General features: G+C 46.0%; 1 protein-coding gene and 1 pseudogene across 2 annotated transcripts in view; one reads left to right on the forward strand and one right to left on the reverse strand.

Annotated features, from left to right (window-relative positions):
- Rab3b (RAB3B, member RAS oncogene family) overlaps positions 1 to 19,560 on the forward strand; it is a 64,709-nt gene that overhangs the window by 41,079 nt on the left and 4,070 nt on the right. For both annotated transcript variants that reach the window (XM_075946204.1, XM_075946205.1), the window contains exons 3-4: positions 4,718 to 4,836; positions 10,215 to 10,339. In XM_075946204.1, the coding sequence (XP_075802319.1) occupies positions 4,718 to 4,836; positions 10,215 to 10,339 (244 nt within the window). The remainder of the gene's footprint in view (positions 1 to 4,717; positions 4,837 to 10,214; positions 10,340 to 19,560) is intronic.
- On the reverse strand, positions 15,579 to 18,123 carry LOC142834234 (cytochrome c oxidase subunit 6B1-like; annotated as a pseudogene).

Here is a 19,560-nt window from a genome sequence, read left to right on the forward strand (position 1 = left end):
AATACTCACCTACTCAGTTGCCTATTATGGGCCAGACATTTTATTAAATTACCAAAGCCCTATTCCCTATGTGAGGAACAAAGTCTCCAAGAAATGAAATAATCGGTCCATCCACAGTCACACGGCTAATGAAACACCTGCCATCCATTCTCTTTCATGCTGAGACTTTGGAGTCGGCTGTGATAATTCTGAATGGAGAGGGAAGTGACATAGGGCATGAAGCATGTCCACTGGAGCTGGACAGACCCAGGGAAGTGCAAAAATAATAGCTGGTGTATGTACCAGGACCTATTCCCAGAACTCTTTTCTTTTGAGACAGGGTCTTACATAGCCCAGACTTGCCTTGGACTCATTCTGTAACTGAGGACGGTCCTCCTGCCTTCACTTCCCAAGTGCTGGGATTAAGGTGTGCACCACCATGCTGGTTATACCCTTCTCGTGGCTTGATGGTTGAACTCGGGGCTTCACACGTGCCCGACAAACATTCTATCAACTAAACTACATCCATAGCCCTTTTAATGTGTAATCTTCATTTTTAAAAATCGTATGAATTAGGCATTGTTATTTTTCCTGTTTTACAAGGAAGAAGCTAAGGCCTCACCCAAAGTTTGCTCAAGGATAGAACCATGAAAAAGTGTGGATAACAGGAGACAGCAGTTATTAGAAGTCATCTAAGGGACTGCCTCATGGTGATATGCTGAACTGGAGAGCAGAGAGCTGACGCCAAAGACCACGCTTTCGGTGGTTGGGATATGGCTCAGTTGATAGCGTTTGCCTACCATGCAGAAAGCTCTGGATTATATCAAGAACTGCATAAAACTGAGCATGGTGACTCAGGCCTGAACCTCAGCACTTGGAGGCAGAGGCAGAAGGATCAAAGGAACCCTCAGACACACTGCAAATTTGGCTTTGGGCTACATGAGATGCTGTCTCAAAACAAGCATCAAAACCGCCATGCTTTGAAAAATGATTTATTGATTTTTGTTTTATGTGCATGAGTGTTTTGCATGTATTATGTATGCCACATGTGTGCCACAGAGGCCAGAGAGGGGGCTGGATGTCCTGGCTTCAGAGTTGTGGACCACTGTAAGCTGGGAACTGAACCAGGGTCCTTTGCAATAGCAGCAGGTACCCTGAACTGCTGAGTTGCCTCCTCAGCCCTAGCCCCGGCCTTTGTTTAAGGGGCAGAAGTTGAGACTCTGCTGTGTTTGTAGCCCTGTGTGAGGCACTGGGAATACAGAGATAAAGCTGACTCCATGTCCAGGCTCATCTATGACTACATAATAGAATTTCCAATTAGTTGGGCATCAACCAGATCACAAGATTTTTTCATTAAAGAGTTAGGGCATAGACCTGGGCAGACACATAAGACTAAACACTTACAGACACAGTTCAGGAGCAGTGCAGGAGCCCAGAGCTGGCTAGACCCCTGGATCAGGAAGAGTGGCTTTATTCTAATCCTCTACGACAGGACTCGGGGACTGAACTTGAGAATGCTGGGAGCCTGTGGCATTGGCTCTAAGAACAGGAAGCAGAGGCAAGAGCATGGGAGAAGCAAAACACATTTTGAAACAGTGTTTATTAGGTATGCATACACAGAGGGGGAGGGGGAAAGGAAGGAAAGAGAGAGAGGGAGAAGTAGAGGGGAAGGGAGGGAGGAAGGGAGGGAGGGAGGGAGAGAGAGAGAGAGGACACACGTAAATATGGCACACGGCAATTATTCCTATTAGGTGTATACACTCTCAGTCATTGTCCATCCTGCCACTCACTCACTCATTCATGAGCTTGAGAGTGTGCTTGCCAGATGTCTTAGAGAGAAGTGCTCCATGTGGTCAGAAGGATAATCTGGGAGCAACTGGGATGAAGAGTAAGACTCTCAAAGACTTTGCTGAGAAGATGCACATGCAAACTTCAGGCTTGGTTTTATTAACTCAAGTTATACAAGTCTAGGCCAGAGCTGAGTGGCTAAGAGCATGGAGAAACAGTACTTGTGGGAACAGCTGTTGCCCTTTTTCTTCCTCCTCCTTTACCTCTTCTTCCTCCTCTCTCTCTTCTTTCTCTTTCTCCACCTCTCCTTCCTCCTCCTCCACCTCTTCTTCTCATCCACCTCTTCTACCTCTTTCTCCACCTCTCCCTCCTCCTCTGCCTCTTCTTACTCCTCCTCCACCTCTTCTTCCCCTTCCTCCACCTCCTCTCATGCCCCACTTCCCACCATTCTTTAAATGCCTGAGTACGCACAGGCACAAATCCCTCCATGGGTTGGTGAGATGACTCAGTGGGTAAAAGCTTCTGTTATGCAAACCTGACTACCTCAGTTCCATCCACAGAACCCCCAGGTGGAAGGAGAAAACTGCAACAAAGGTATCCTGCAACTCCACACATGCACATGCTCCTCCCGTTCACACACAGACATGATAGACAGATAGATGATAGATAGATAGATGATAGATGATAGATAGATGATAGATAGATGATTCATAGATAGATAGGTAGGTAGATAGATAGATAGATAGATAGATAGATAGATAGATAGATAGATAGATAGATAGATAGATAAAACCTCTCTACTGGAAAAACCTCCCTAGGAAAGTCCCTGGTGCCCTCCTTATGCACATCTTTAGGTGAGGCTCCTGGACCCAGTGCAGGCAGGCTCCACCGACAGGGATCTCATGTTGTTTATTATACATTGTTTTGTTTTTCTGAGTACCTGATAGGACTGTATTGTCTTCCGCTTTAAAAGTTGTGTCTGGATATTTGATGTGCTTCACCTAGTGAAATGGGGAAAAGAGAAGCTCAAAGAACTCACGTGTGGTTCCTGCGCTGTCTTCCCCTGGGTAGCGGCTCTGTCAGTCTTTTTCCTGAGCACAGGAAGACGCAAAGCAGAGCACCCTGCCAACCCTTGATGGGTAGGCACCAATGATGGAAGGAAACAACTGTGTTCCAGCAGCTAAAATTACAGAAGAGCCCAGCCAACCCAGATTAAATGATCTCTGCTTTCTGACATGGCCTGTAACTTTCCCGGCACTGCTTTTCCTCACCTGAATTCAGATCACCTTTTCTTTGACCACTTCTGATGACATATTGTCTCCTATTGCTAATGACTAGTTCAGTGATAAGTAAGCCTCTCTATGAAGCTCCACCGAGGCTTCCTGAGAACAGGGATGGTGTTTACTCCTGTGGGACCTCCCTTTTTCTCGAGGTCCACTGGCCACCAGACCACAAGGATGAAGGGAGCAGAGGCAGCATGCAGGGCTTTGTACGGCTTGAGGGTACAACAGAAACTAGCCTTCTGGGAGTCTGCTTCGTGTTACAGCTCTACTTTATTTCAGAGGAAGGGGCATATATAGGATGGAGACTGGGGCTTGGGCAACACCTAATTTGCCTTTGGTAGCAGGGTCCTACCACACAGCTGGAGCACAAGCCTGTAGCCTGTAAGGTCATAGGCTCTAGCAGAGAAGCTATTGCTGGTTTTCCTAAATGGACAAGTTGTGTACATCCTATTGCTGCCAAATATTTCTGTCCATGCCAATAGAGTAGTCCTGCCGTCAGCTTTCCTCAGAAGGCTCACTTTGCAATGAGGAGTAGCACCTGTAAAGACTCATACCCGGCTGAGTGCTGCGAACACGGAGCTGCTGACTGGGACTTCAGTGCTGAGGAAGGAGTGGGCTGAGGCAGAATGCTGTCTTTGGAATATCACGTTGTTGCTTCACTTTTGTTTTGAACTAATGTATAAGCGTGAGTGTTCTCTCTCTCACTCGGGCATTGCGCATGTGTGGAAGTCAGGGAACAAGCTGCTCGCATCCATTCTTTCCTTCTACCGTGTGGGTCCAGGACATTGAACTTGATGGACACCCCGACTCACTGAGCCATCTCACCAGCCCTGGTGTACTTTGGCCCTCACATCAGCTGAGATTAACAGTATAAGACTTATGCAAGGTTGGGTCTGTCAATATCCTGTCGAGAGAGAGGTGGGGGGGCTCTTGAGCTTCCTCTGACCAGGAACTGTGGACAGATAATGGTATCTAAGTGTGTGTATGTGTGTGTGTGTGTGAGAGAGAGGGTTATGAGGCCCCATTCTTCCTTAAGTATCCTAAGGGTCTTGATGGCTGCTGTAGGAGGAGAAGCATTTCCTTTAGAGAGAGGTATAGTCACTGATAAAGAGCCCATACTTCTAAAAGCAATTCCTCTGCCATGACCCTATAAGTTACTCTGATGGAACTCTTTGCTCATAAAAAGTAAAGGAAGGAAGGAAGGAAGGAAGGGAAGAAGGGAGAGAAGAAAGGAAGAAAGGAAGGAAGGGAAGGGAAGATAGAGAGAGAGAGACTAGGTGGGAAGGGAAAGGAAATCATCAAGAGTGGGGGGGGCAGGAAAGGGTAATGGGGGTATATATAATAAAAATATATGTAAATATGAAAAGGCCATATTGAAACCTATTATTATGTACAGTCACCATATGCCAATTAAAGTGAGGATATAGGGATTTTAAAAATATAATGATTATCCATTTACATTTCTTTTGTGAATTATTCATGCCTCTTAGCCATTTTTCCATTGGAGTGCTAATTATTTTCTTAGTGTTCCTCCAGTTATACCACAGGACAATAAGCATAAAGACTGCTTCTTAAACATGCCTTGGATTGTTAGTTAATTGTCTTGGGGACTTTTCAGGACGCCAGTCTACTTCCTAGGAGACTGATTCCTTCCTTTTCTCACCCAGGATACAGCTGGGCAAGAGCGATACCGGACCATCACCACAGCCTATTACCGTGGGGCCATGGGCTTCATTCTGATGTATGACATCACCAACGAGGAATCCTTCAACGCCGTCCAGGACTGGTACAAACCAAATTCATTCACTAATTCCTTCACCCAATTGTTCATGAAAACCTAGCCTGTGGTAAGCCTGTGCTATGTGTCAAGGAAACCCAGGTAAATCGGTCATGGCTCCCGATTTTAAGATGGTCTCACAGTAGAGGGGAAAAAAACATCAAACTAGGCGTGGGCCACGGAACTGTCAGGTGACAGGTGTTGTCCTGCTTTGCTCGTTGCTGCCGTGGTTAAATACTGACCAAAACTAACTTGGGGAGGAGGCTGTTTATTTCGTCTTACAGCTCCCAGGTCACAATATTTATCACAGAGGGAAGTCAGGGCAGAACTTGAGGCAGGAGCCTGAAGGTAGGAACTGAAGCAGAGACTATGGAGGAATGCTGTTCTCTGGCTTGCTCCCAGCCCTGTGGCTTGCTCATACAACCCAGGACCACCTGCTCAGAGGTGGCACTGCCCTCAGTGGGCTGGGCCCTCCCACATCAATCATTAATCAAGAAAACACCCCCACAGACTTGCTCACAGGCCTCTGATGGAGGCACCTCAGCTGAGGTTCCCTCTTTCCTGGTGGCTCTAGTGTGTGTCAAGTTGGTGACAACTGACCATCTTCTTCAATACCAGTGTCAAAGAGAGGCATACAGGCGGTGGGAACCCAGAAGAGGGTGCTCTCTGGTCCAGCCACTGGAGTCAGGGAAGCCATCTTGGGGTTGAGGACATGTATGCTAAGTTCTGGAAAATAAACAGGAGTTAGTCTGAGGGACAAATGGCTAAGAGTTTCTAGAAAAAGAATACAGATGTGCGAAGATGAGAAAGTAGGTAAGAGGTTAAGAGAAATGTAGGCCATGGGAGGGTTTGTGTAAAACGTTTGAATTTTACCCTGTAGACAATGATATTGGAGTTTGAAATGAACTAGTTCCAAGTTTTGTTTCATAATGACTCCTCTGGCTACAGCGGCCAATGAGCCCACATAGCGTCTGTCACTTGGGCTGGGCTTGGGCCCAAGAGTAAATCCAGTCCAAGTTCAAAAGGATTCCACTGGCAATGGGAATCATCACAACACTCGAGAGATACAACCTCTGAGTCACTGACCCCTTTCTTCTTGGGGTACCACTTGCGGGGTCACATGAGACATAAATGAGAAGGAGGGGCTCATCAGTGGAGGACAAGAGAAAGTGGCGTGTCTGTGTCATTACTGTTCTTTAGCAACAGCGGAGCCGAGTGAGCCGTGTAGCCAGCAACAGTTGACCAGCTCTAACTTTGTCTCCTTGCTGCTCATTACTGTTTTCCTTGTCTGGTTTCTGTTACTATAGCAATATGGTGGGGGTGGGGCGGGGCTTTATATAGCAAAGATATTTGCTAGCTCACTGGCTTGCAGGCCCAAAGTCTAGACAACATGGCACTGGGTCTGGCAGGGGCCTCCTGGCTGTACCATGTCATGGCCATGGCAGGCAGCATCAAACTTACGGGAGCATAAGTAAGAAAGATCGTAGGGGAATTCAGGAAGCTGGGGAAGGGGTCAGGTTTGTTCTTTTGCAGTTCTCGTAAGAACTAATCAGGATCCCTCAAGAATTATACCCATCCCTTTGTGGCCTAATCGCTTCCCACTGGGTCTCACCTCTTTTGATTGTTTTGGTGGTTTTTGAGATAGGGTATCACTAAACCTTCCTTAATGTCTTTCCTCTACTTCCCTCCCTCTCTCCTTTCCTCTCACTATTCCCTTTTTCTCTTTAGTCTCTCCAGTCATGACCACCCCCTCCTTCCCTGCCAGTCTTTGCCTTCTCTGTGTCTCTCCGTACCTCCTGTGGAGCTACCAGGAGTCACCCACCCTGCTCCTTCCTGTTGGCCATGACCCCTCTCCTCTCCACCAGTCTCTGCTCACGCTGCCTCAGGAACACGGTGACTTTAACACCTAAACCTAGTGATGGTTTTCTAAGAATAACCCGAGCTCAGTGCTAATCTGGGAGCTGAGAGAGGCTGAGGTGAAAGGAGCAGGGGATGATGAAAGGGAGGGCAGAAGACAACAGTCAGGGGTTGGCTTCCAGTGCCTGCCTTGAGATCGAGTGTCCATCGTTCCCAGATACTGACCTTTGAGTTTGCTTCCAGACAACTTGGTCTCAGTCACCCGAGCCCCAATATGCAGCGAGGCCTGTCTCTTTGTGAGCCCTCAGCAAATGCTGACCGAGTGAATTTTGTCTCTTAAGGGAATGAATGGCCTTTTGCTAGATGAAGTCAGTGGTGGGGTTGCTTTGAGGAGCAAAATTAGGACTAGGTCCACGTTGGAGCTAGGGTCTAGCCAGACTGAATGTCCATGTAGGTAGGGTCAGAGTCAAGTTCTCCAGGATTAGTCATCCGCAGACCAGACACTCACCAATCATCCACTGCCACCCCCTCTGCCCTCTGTTCTGGAGGCTGGCATCCCAGAGATGCCGAGGCCTGTCGTTGCCCCTACTCCCTGGAAAGAGTTTAGTCAAGCAGAAGAGATGTCATGGTGAAGGCACAGGGGATTGAAGGGGATCATCTCACCTAATGGGGGAGTTAAATTGAGAATTAGGCCCATTCCCCCCAATGTCTACGGTATAGGGCCCTATTTTATTCTTCTAAATTTTTCTAATAATAGAAGTTAAACCTGTCCACTTTGAAAAATCTACAAATATTTGAAAGGTGTTTTTTAAAGGTCTCACGATAGAGCTACAATGGTAGCTCACACCTCAGATCCACACTTGAGGGATTAAGGCAGCAAGAGCTCCATGAGTTGGGGCCAGACTAGGCTACCCAGTGAGGCCCTATCTCAACAAACAAACGTCTCATCATTGAGCTAGGAGTAGTGGCTTATATCTGAAATTCTAGCACTGGGAAGGCTGAAACAGGAGGATCACTGAGTTTGGGGGTCAGCCTGTGCAACATACTGAGTTCCAGTCTAGCCTGGACTACAGTGAGACTCTATTTCAAAGTCAAAGTCTCAAAATAAATCAAGCCTTATAGTCTCCTTATATAAATAGAACTATTTAGCACCTCCTAAGGACTTATATATTGGGGCAGGATTGCATGCAACTGGTAGGGGTGTGTGTGTGTGTGTGTGTGTGCATGTGTGTGTGTATTGAGGGGCTGGAGGGAGTGGCTATAATCTCAGGTCAGTTTGTGTGTGTGTGTGTGTGTGTGTGTGTGTGTGTGTGTACTGAGGGGCAGGAGGGAGGGAGTGGCTATAATCTCAGGTCAGTGTGTGTGTGTGTACTGAGGGGCAGGAGGGAGGGAGTGGCTATAATCTCAGGTCAGTGTGTGTGTGTGTGTACTGAGGGGCAGGAAGGAGGGAGTGGCTATAATCTCAGGTCAGTGTGTGTGTGTGTACTGAGGGGCAGGAGGGAGGGAGTGGCTATAATCTCAGGTCAGTGTGTGTGTGTGTACTGAGGGGCAGGAGGGAGGGAGTGGCTATAATCTCAGCTCAGTGTGTGTGTATTGGGGGGCAGGAAGGAGGGAGTGGCTATAATCTCAGGTCAGTGTGTGTGTGTGTACTGAGGGGCAGGAGGGAGGGAGTGGCTATAATCTCAGGTCAGTGTGTGTGTGTGTACTGAGGGGCAGGAGGGAGGGAGTGGCTATAATCTCAGCTCAGAGTCTGATGACCTTCCCACCACTCTTCCAAGGGCAAAGCTTCCTCAACAGTGTGTTGCAACCCCACATGGATTCACATAACTGAACATAAGGATCTTTAAAAAACTAAACAGCAAAATGTGTCTGAACACACATGACCGAAATCTAATTCAAAGCCAGACATAGCAGGAGTCTGAGCTGTTTCCGGCAGTGCAGCCGCACAATTTCAGGACAGCCTTGATCTGAACACACAGCACCACACTGTGCTCAGCATCTGATGGTAGCAAAATCCTTCAACCCTGGCACTTGAAAGTCAGAGGCAGGGGGATCTCCACAAGTATGAGACTAGTCTAGTCTACATAGAGCGTTCCAGGCCAGCTAGGTCTATAGAAAGAAACACTATCTCATGTTTTTATATAGTTCTTTAAAAAGGATTTGTGCATTTTTATTTGAGATGCTTGAGTGGTTTCCCTGTATGTATTTTACATACCACACACAAGCACTGCCTATGGAGGTCAGGAGAGGGCATCAGATTCCTCCTGGACCTGGAGTTAGGGACAGTTGTAAGTTGCCCTGTATGCGGCACACGGTGCCCCGTGTCTGCGCTCTGTGCGCTAGAACCCAGTTCACAGGCTTCGGGCAAGGGGCTGGAGGTTGAGAACACAGATGCAAAGACGTACTGACACACACAGACCTTTTAACACTGATACCAAAGCCCCAAGAATGCCCCTTTATTGTATTCAGGGGCAGATTATATAGAGATAGCCACGCCCCAGCCAAACCCACCAGAAACCACTCTCCTGCCGTCAGGAACTCCTGAAGGTCTCGTGCTCAGAGCAGCTGTAGGCACTCAGATCAGGGGAAAACAAGTTGTTTACAAGAAATTCAGGATCTGGGGTCTCACTGCTCCCAACACCTGTGGGCCCTGAGAACCAAACATGGGTCCTCTCCAAGAAAACCAGTGCTCTTAACCACTAAATTGCCTCTCTAGTTCCTGCTTCAAATTTTATTTATTTATTTATGGCTTTTTGAGATAAGGTCTCTGTCTTAGTTGGGGTTTCTATTGCTGTGAAAAGACACCATGACCAGAGCAACTCTTATAAAGGAAAATATTTAATTGAAGTTAGTTTATAGCTTCAGAGGTTTAGTCATGGCAGGGAAACATGTTGACATGCAAGCAGACAAGGTACTGGAGAAAGAGCTCTGCCCACAGGCAGCAGGAGTCTGTGTGTCACGCTGGGTGTAGTTTGAGCAAAGAAGACCTCAAAGCCCACCTCCACGGCCACAGCGACACTCTTAATCCAACAAGGCACGCCTACTCCAACAATGCCACACCTCCTCATAGTGCCAATGGCCATGGGGGCCATTTTTTTAATGTTAAAAGTGCTGTTTCTCAGTATCAAATTCAACTGAGACTTAATTCTTTGTGTAAAAATAAGCAGACAAATCTGCAATTTACTTTAGTCTTTAATAAATGATAAAATTATACATATATACACACCAAAGAACTGTTTTACAATAATTTTTTGTGATTTATTATTAGTAAACGATTGATTTGTCTATTTTAAATGCCTATATACCTGAGATCACTTAAAAATTTCTTGTGTGAAAAGAGTCCTAAAGAGTAAAGGTTAAGACCTGTGCAAGGGATGTTAGGAGGTCCAGTCGTCTGCGATGATGTGTAGACCATTGAAGATGCTCTGCTTCAGGACGGTTTTAGCCAGCATGCTTGGCAGGCGACAGCACGTGAACCAGAAAGGCGGGGGATGACAGCGTGAGTAATACGTTCCTCTGTCTCTTCTCAGGGCTACTCAGATTAAGACCTACTCCTGGGACAACGCCCAGGTGATTCTGGTGGGAAACAAGTGTGACATGGAAGAAGAAAGGGTGGTCCCCACCGAGAAGGGCCGGCTCCTCGCAGAGCAGCTTGGTATGTACATGAAAAGTGTGTGTGCCTGTGTGTGTTTATGTGGGTAAATGTGCGTGTGTGTGCGCTCCCATGACAAGTGTGTGTGCCTGTGTGTGTTTATGTGGGTAAATGTGCGTGTGTGTGCGCTCACATGACAAGTGTGTGTGCCTGTGTGTGTTTATGTGGGTAAATGTGCGTGTGTGTGTGCTCACATGACAAGTGTGTGTGCCTGTGTGTGTTTATGTGGGTAAATGTGCGTGTGTGTGTGCTCACATGACAAGTGTGTGTGCCTGTGTGTGTTTATGTGGGTAAATGTGCGTGTGTGTGCGCTCACATGACAAGTGTGTGTGCCTGTGTGTGTTTATGTGGGTAAATGTGCGTGTGTGTGCGCTCACATGACAAGTGTATGTGCCTGTGTGTTTATGTGGGTAAATGTGCGTGTGTGTGCGCTCACATGACAAGTGTGTGTGCCTGTGTGTGTTTATGTGGGTAAATGTGCGTGTGTGTGCGCTCACATGACAAGTGTGTGTGCCTGTGTGTGTTTATGTGGGTAAATGTGCGTGTGTGTGCGCTCACATGACAAGTGTGTGTGCCTGTGTGTGTTTATGTGGGTAAATGTGCATGTGTGTGCGCTCACGTGTATGGGTGCACAGTGGAAGTGGAATAGAGAACAGGAGTTTTTATTTGGGACATTAAGGTAGATTGTGATTATAATGACGCACCTGTGTGCCCTGTGTTCATTGTTTTATATCTGAGTCATATACACAGGGACTTTGTGCTCATGATTTTAGGGAATTCATCATTTATATATTTTCCTATAGTGAACATATGAATAAAATTTAAATATGTATAAATATATATACATATATGTTATATAAATAAAATTTAAACACTTTTTTGGGATTTTTTTGCTGGTTTAGTTTGGTTTTGGTTTTTTGAGACAGGGTTTCTCTGTGTAGCCCTGCCTGTCCTGGAACTCACTCTGTAGACCAGGCTAACCTCAAACTCAGAGACCTGACTGCCTCTGCCTCCCAAATGCTGGGATTAAAGGTGTGCACCACCTCTGCCCAGCTGTGATTCACCCACAAAGGATTTGAGGTAGTTTCTTAAAAATAACTGCCAAGTGGGAATAACATAAATAAATGAGAAAGTTTTAGCAAGGGCAGGAGGAGGCCAAGAGGAAGCTAGAGTTAGTCAGTATGGATGCCACAAATTCTTGGGCACCGGTACCAGCAAGAGGTAGGCCAAAATATTGTCTTTGGGCTTCCTAGCAACTACTACAAAGAGTGAAACGTAATCTTTTATGCAGTTCAGCATGTCCTTACTATAAAAAACAAGCCTATTATTCCAGGGAAGCTCTGCTCTTCACTGGGAGCTGTCAAGCAGACTGTGCAGAAGGTGGCCGAATAATAGCACACTTTCTTCCGGAAACCGCGATGCCAAGCACAATAGGCCTTCCCTTGCCGTTTTTCCCTCATGTAAATGGATGCCTCTCACCAAAACACAATTCACACAAGGTCAGCACATAAAGAGGCAACACCATGCAGCTCAGGTCTGCAGCTCCGTTCTGCTTGGATTTTTACCAAGATGGACGCATTTTGACACCGGTGTTCCACTGAGGCCCAAATGCCCAGGCATGTCTCAGTGCCCTCACAGCAGAACCGTACCTGTCATTGCTTGAAAGATCAGTTTTTATTATAGATACTGGGGTTCAATGTACGATTGCCAGGGAGTGGAGAAATAGTTCCTTCCATGTCTGCAGAAAGTTTATAATCTTCCCCCAGAGCAGGGGTTCTCAACCTTCCTAATGCTGCGACCCTTTAATACAGTTCCTCATGTCGTGGTGACCCCCCCAGCCTAAACTTATTTTGTTGCTCCTTCATAACTGTAATTTTGCTACTGTTATGAATTGTATATTATAAACACCTGATATGCTGGGAAAGGGTCATTCGACCCCCAGCTTGAGAACTGTTGCTTTTAGGCAGTTTTCCTACAAATTTGTCATTCTAAGTGTCTTTGTTGTTGAGGAATAGAGAGTTAAAGGTTAGCTCTGGCAGAGCACAGAGGGGGAGGCTTATAGGTGGCTAAGCTCCATGAGATGCAAGTGTGAATTGTGTGCTGTATTTCTTTCCTGTGTGTGTGTCTGTGTCTGTGTCTGTATCTCCACGGCTTGTACTTCTTCTCCATCACTGTTAACCAAGATAGTCTGGACAGAGATGAGTAAACCCTAATGCTTAGAAGGAGGATTGGCTCATCTTGGGTCTTGTGCTCCTTTCTCAGAGAGGGTCCCCAGTGCGGGAAGTGTCTCCACATTGTTCACAGAATGATAAGCATGCAGTGAAGCCCACACTTGGGTGATTTCATGCTTCTGACCTGCAATCCCTTAGAGATGGGCAGGATGCAGAACACAGACCGGCGTGAGCATGAGGAGGCACTGTAGACAGCCTTTGTGAACTGGTCAGGTTTAGACAGACAGGCAACCCATCCCTATGCTACAGCGCCTCCTGAGTTTGCCTCTGCTGTTTGAATGGGGGATGTCTATTTACATATTTGTCTCTCTTCCTGGCCTTTGAGAACACGAAATATGTATGGTTTGTTTCATTCCAAGGATCTAGCTTCGGGTGAATATTCATATATTCCATTTATTTATTGAAAATTATGTATTGAGAGCCAGTAAGATGGCTCAGGAAGTATAGGCTCCTGACATCAATCCTGACAACCTTAGTTCAAACCTCCAACACACACACACACACTCACACACACACACACTCACACACACTCACACACACTCACACACACACACACACACACTCACACACACACTCACTCACACACACACACACTCACACTCACACACACACTCACACACACACACACACACACACACTCACACACACACACTCACACACACACACACACACACACTCACTCACACACACACACTCACACACACACACACACACACACTCACACACACACACACTCACACACACACACACTCACACACACACTCACACACACACTCACTCACACACACACACACACACTCACACACACACACTCACACACACACACACACACACACACACACGTATTTTCTAAAAGAATAATATGTATTGAGCATATACTCTGAGCCATATTCTGCCCTGGCACTAAGGACATAATTAATGGGAGCATATGAATTTCCACTGTAAGGGAACTGACAAGGACAAAGATACTAAACAAATAATTATGTTATACAAACAAATAAAAATTATTTAAGTGGGTGAATTGTACAGTATGTGAATTTTACCCCCAAAGAGCTATTGTTTATGACTAATTATGATTAATAATCTTATTATAACTAATAAAAAATCTTCAAACTAGTTTCATTTTAAAAACAGAAATTTTAGAATAATATTTTGAAATTAAAATATAATTACATTTCCCCCTTCCCTTTTCTCCCCTTACCTCCTCTCATGTACCCCCTTGCTCTCTCTCAAATGCATTTAAATGCATATATTCCTATACATATACATATATATTCCTAAATATAAAAACACAGCCTGCTTAGTCTATTTAATGTCCCTTGTATATATATGTTTTAAGGGCTGGCCACTTGATAGTAAATATCCAATTGGTGTGCTCCTCTCTGGGGAACACTGTTGTCTCCTGCTCAGCTTTCCTTGGTTACCTGTGATTCCTTGTCTAGGCTTGAGTCCCTGTGAGCTTATTAAATCACATGGAATTTTTCTAAGTTACTCTGAGATTTTAAATCCTGTCTCCCTATAGCTGTTTCCAGAGAGAAATGCCAAAATGGCTCAGAACAGGGCATCCTCACCATCTGTTGGTTGGCCAAATCAGTCTGCTTTGGAGGAGACACATCTGGATAGAGAAGTCTCACTCATTGTCAAGCAGGTCACTGCTTCACTGAACCATTCCACGGGACTCACTGTAGAGTGGTTGAGATTCCTGCTGAAAACCTGGCCAGGAGACTTGCCAAATATTCAGAATATACAGAAAAGCAGGCTCCCAGGAAAGCTGGGCCCTCTATTTCAGCTCTGTCCTCCCTTCTGGAGCACTCATCTAGTAAAGGGTTAAATGCCAAACTTTGGTAAGAGCCATATGCCCAAGGGGGAACAGTTCTTTTTTGTAGGAGTTGGGGAACTATGAATCTGGAGCTCCCCTGGGCTGTCTGATTCCCCACAAAGAATCTGGATTTGGAAGGAGGCTTAGGGGATCTGTCAGCCTGAGAAACGTAGAGCGCCGCATCACCCTGGGTCTGGTAGACTTCCCCAGTAAGTAACTCAATGGCCTGCTGGCCAGTATAGCGTGGCTGCTCTCTCTTTGGCTCTCCCTCACCTCCCTCAACTCTTCTCGGTGGGAACTACGGCCACACCAGCAACTCGTGTCTGAAGGTCTGTGTGACCTTTGTACTCTCCAAGTTCCTGAGGCCTGGGTGTGGTTTTAGAGCCACTAGGAAGGTGGACCTTTGGTAGTACAGAGAACTTTCCCTCCCCTCCACCCAGGACGTCTGGCATTATAGGATATTTGTCTCTGGGTGCTTGTTGGTCCCTTTCTTGTTTCTGATTTAGGATGATGCTTGTTAGAGCTGAAAAAGGCAAATAAAAGAGAAATATGTCTACAAAGGAAGGAGAGTTTGTGTGGGGGTTTTGTTTGTTTGTTTTTGTTTTAAAAAAGACAGGATCTCATAAATCCCCCGCTGGTCTTGAACTTACTATAGAGTCAAGGGTGACTTTGAATTTCTGATCCTCCTGCCTCTACTTCCCAAGTGCTAGGACCACAGGCATACACCACTCTTTTATCAGTGGTGGGGACTGATCCCAGGAGCTCATGCATGCTAGGCAAAGCATATTTCCAACCTGAGCTCTGAGCTCCATCCCCTGCCCCCAGGAAACAAAACCTTCCTAAGTCATATAAGTAATGGGGGCAGGCTCCGTACTCAAACTTAGCCTTTAGACGCAAACTTTTTTTTTTTGAGACAGGGTTTCTCTGTAACTTTGGAGCCTCTCCTAGAACTAGCTCTTGTATACCAGGCTGACTTCAAACTCACAGAGATCTGCCTGCCTCTGCCTTCCAAGTGCTGGGATTAAAGGCGTGTGCCACCACCACCCAGTTAGACTCAAACTTTTTTTCCAATGAATTTTTATTAGTAGTTGTGTCATGATTCAAGGTCCCTGCATAGGGACCATCATGTACGAAGGTCCCTCTTTACTATCTGGGGAGGAGAGAGGACAGAGGAGAGGTGGGCAGAGCCAGGTCAGATCTTCCCAGGAAATGTGTCTTCTGCTCTGTGACAGTCATCCCAGGCTGAGACTGATGGTAAGGGGCAGCGGAACTTGTACACACACCAGTACCACTCACACCTGGAGACATCACCCACCCCACCCCACCCCACCCCTTTTGGTCATTGCCTTTTCTCAGTGGTAGAAATCCTAGTGGTTCTGCCAGCAGCTCTTGGCCTGGTTCTGGTTTGGGAAGGGGCTGTCAAACAGGGCAGATTTGTAATTCTTGGTTTTCGTCTTCATGTCTTCAGCCCTGGTGTGACTCCTAAAGACTGCCTCGGAGCAGTGCAAGTTCACTGTGACCCTTAGCAAAGATGCCAATTTCAGAACTGGACACAAACTTTTTTTTAAAATGATATAACATGTAATGATATGAAATATTTTTATTGTTTTTATTGAGCTATGCATTTTTCCCACTCCCCTTCATTCCTCCCCTCTCCCCTTCTACCCTCCCTGCCCCCTGCACTCCCAATTTACTCAGGAGATCTTGTCTCCTTCTCCTTCCTAATTGGATTTATATATGTCTCTTTTAGGGTCCTCTTTGTTGTCTAGGTTCTTTGGGGTTACAGACTGTAGGCTGGTTATCCTTTGCTTTATGTCTAATATCTGCTTATGAGTGAGGAATACTATATTTGTCTTTCTGGGTCTGGGTTACCTCACTCAGTATGGTTTTTCTAGTCCTGACAATTTGCTTGCAAATTTCAAGATGTCATTATTTTTTTGCTGCTGAGTAATATTTCATTTGTGTAAATGTACCACTTTTTTTTATTCATTCTTCGGTTGAGGGGCATCTAGGTTGTTTCCAGGTTCTGGCTATTACAAATAATGCTTCTATGAATATAGCTGAGCAAATGTCCTTGTGGTATGAGAGCATCTTTTAGGTATGTGCCCAAAAGTGGTATTTTTGGGTCTTGAAACTCAATCAAACTCTTAATGGTCTCATCACACTCTACCACATTTCCACGAAGCCTGCCATAAATTCTCTTCAAATTTGCACCATTGGTAGAACATTATTGAGATTCCTTTATGTTGTGGTAACACATAACTGGAGTCAGCCTTCATGAGAAAGATCTACTTATCATTGACGTTATATGTCAACTGTTAGTCGGTTGGGACTGTCTTCCTCATGTCTTCTGGGATCCAGTCCAAGCTGGCTAAACAAGGTTCTTAAAACTTCTGTTAGGACTTGGATCACATCACTTCTACCAATTTCCATTGGCTAAAGCAAGTCACACGATGGAAGAATTAGAGACACTGCAAGCCAGTTGGCAATGGGGGGAGGTGGAAAATCCCTTGTAGAGAGAACTGTGGATTTTCTGCCATCTCTTCTGAGCACTTGATGGGTCCTGGGCACAGAAACAAATGGGTTCCCTGCTTTTAAGATGCTTATGACTTGAGAAACAATACTATAAAAAGAAATGTCGGCATCCTCAACAAATTTAACTTTCCTCATTTCCCATGTCCCCTCTGCAAGGGAGACTAACTTTTTCAGAAAGTGTTTTCTCTGAGTGTGGCTTCTAGTTGAGCCTAGCTATAGGGCAGAGGATTGAAGAGGGAGAGAAGGAGAAGCCTGGGCATCCATCCCACCCTCTCTCTTGGCAAGCTACATCAGCATGGCCCGCCTTTGCCTCTAGTAATTTCATAACGATGTTCATTTGTGGATGAGCTCTAGATTTCCTCCATTCTGTCTTTCTCTGCAATTCCTTCACCACCCATATAGCCAACTGCTTTTTATTTAAATGAGAAGAGTCACTTCCGTTTTCTTGATTGGAATCTACGTGAAACAATTCTGTTGAGTGCCATAGGATTACAAGGGAGAGGCCTATGTTCCGAGTGGTGAAATAGGAGGGGGGAAGAGAGAGAGAAGACTGTCTGGGATCAGAAACCCTACGGAAGAATAATGAAGATGATTAGGAGAGGGAGCAAGACAGCCACAGTGGTCATAGAGGCTCAGCTGAGAGAGCACTGATGTTTCCACAGCAAGCTATGAGTCAAGAACATAGACCTTAAGAAACAGAAAGGATTCAGGCCATGCAGGGTGGCCGTGGCTTCACTGTGGCATGAATGTTGGCTGTGACTGAAAGCTTTCTCCTTAGCTGGTGGTGCTGGGAAATGGCCGAAGTAGCCATGGGAAGAACCTGGGCTCTCGGGTTGTGCTCTTAGGCAGCGCTGCCCTTTGAGTTCTCTTATGGGCACTTTTCTTTTTTAGATAGCCCAGGCTAGTCACACACTTGCTATCTAGCCAAGTCTGGCTCTGAACTCCTGATCCCCTTGCCTCTCAAATGGGAGCTACAGGTATTAGCAACTATGCCTGGTTTGAAAGGGTTGATATGAAAGTATCAAACCTGTCCCGTCCCAGCTCTCTGCTTTGTGGTTCCGGCACGGTCTTCCTACTTCCACAGATGCTCTCACCACTGTTCCTGGCTGAGACAAACACAGCTGAAGATCAGCCATCACCACAGAGCCAGTGCTCTGCTCTTCAAACTTTGGGTCTCCTGGATCACCCACCACATAAACCATTTTCTTCACAAGTAGCTTGAGTCAGGTATCTTACCACAGTGATGGAAAGTCAAAGAATACAGGGTCTTCGGTATTAAGCCAATGAGGCAGATGTGAAGTAACTCAGCCTTCTTTCAGTCCCAGCAGCACAAATCCAAGACAAAAGTTCCGTACAAGAGCATAGCTGAAGCCGGGTGATGGTGGCACATGCCTTTAATCCCAGCACTCGGGAGGCAGAGGCAGGTGGATCTCTGTGAGTTCGAGACCAGCCTGGTCTACAGAGCTAGTTCCAGGACAGGCTCCAAAACCACAGAGAAACCCTGTCTCGAAAAACCAAAAAAAAAAAAAAAAAAAAAGAAAGAAAAAAAGGAAAAGAAGAGCATAGCTGAAATAAAATGGTAGGGGATGCTCAACAAATGACAAGGCCAGGGATGTAGCTCATCAGACAGTACTTGTCTGTGTGAGGCCCTAAGACCACATTTCAACAACACACACCCCCCCCACACACACGACAAAATATGCCCCCAACTTTGGTGTCTAATGCTTGCAGTCCCAGTACTTAGGAGGTTAAGCCAAGAGGACTGCGAGTTTGAGGCTAGCCTGGGTTACCTTAATAAGCCATGGTGTTGGGTAAATTGTTCCTATGACAGACAAAATAACCAAGAAAGAGATTGAGCCTAGATCAGGAAGGAAGACCGCAAGAAGCAAGAGGGTACGAGTTGAAGGTTAATAAACGATGGAGACGCAGAGGTATGGTCAGGGGGGAGAAGGGATCTGAGCATGAAGGTAGTGGAAAAATAAATATTCAGGAGCAGAGTTCTGCTAAGAAGTGAGTTTAGCTGGCTGGGAATCTCCACACAGAATCTGAGGTCAAGTTCAGAAGCAGGTGTGGGCTCCGTCTTGGATCTCTAACGGCTGACTTTTTGGCAAGCTAGACAAACCTATCATTTTGGAGATGGGGAACATTCTGATTCTGCTGAGAACTGGACTCCCTCAGAGGCAGCAGAAATCCCGTTGTTCCAGAGCAGACTAGAGAGGAAAGGAGCAGCAGTGACTGGTCTGCTTAATTGGTTGTCATCGCCTCTGCCACACCAGATTCTCAGGGCCTGAAACACTTGATTAATGAACCAGAAGGAAAGGTTACCACCTGGGCCTACTAATAAAGGGTCGTCCAGGAGCCTGGCAGTAATTGAAGGAGCATTGGAGGTTGTTCTGAGCCAACTAGACCCATGAGGTGGAGATTTAAATTAGAATCTCGGACTCTGGGTACTTTTGAAATGACAGTAAAGATATTCTTTGACATGACATATCAAGTCTCCATGTTTGGTCTCTTATTCTCTGTGTCTCACCATGTGAGGTTTCTCCATATCCCACCATGATCTGATACAATCTGTCATGGTCCTTTTACTAACAGAGAAGATGTTTTCACACCCCCCTTCCCCTGTTCACAAGTGTTTC

The sequence above is a fragment of the Microtus pennsylvanicus genome, chromosome 13, assembly GCF_037038515.1.
Source record: "Microtus pennsylvanicus isolate mMicPen1 chromosome 13, mMicPen1.hap1, whole genome shotgun sequence".
In the NCBI taxonomy this organism is placed as follows: domain Eukaryota; kingdom Metazoa; phylum Chordata; class Mammalia; order Rodentia; family Cricetidae; genus Microtus; species Microtus pennsylvanicus.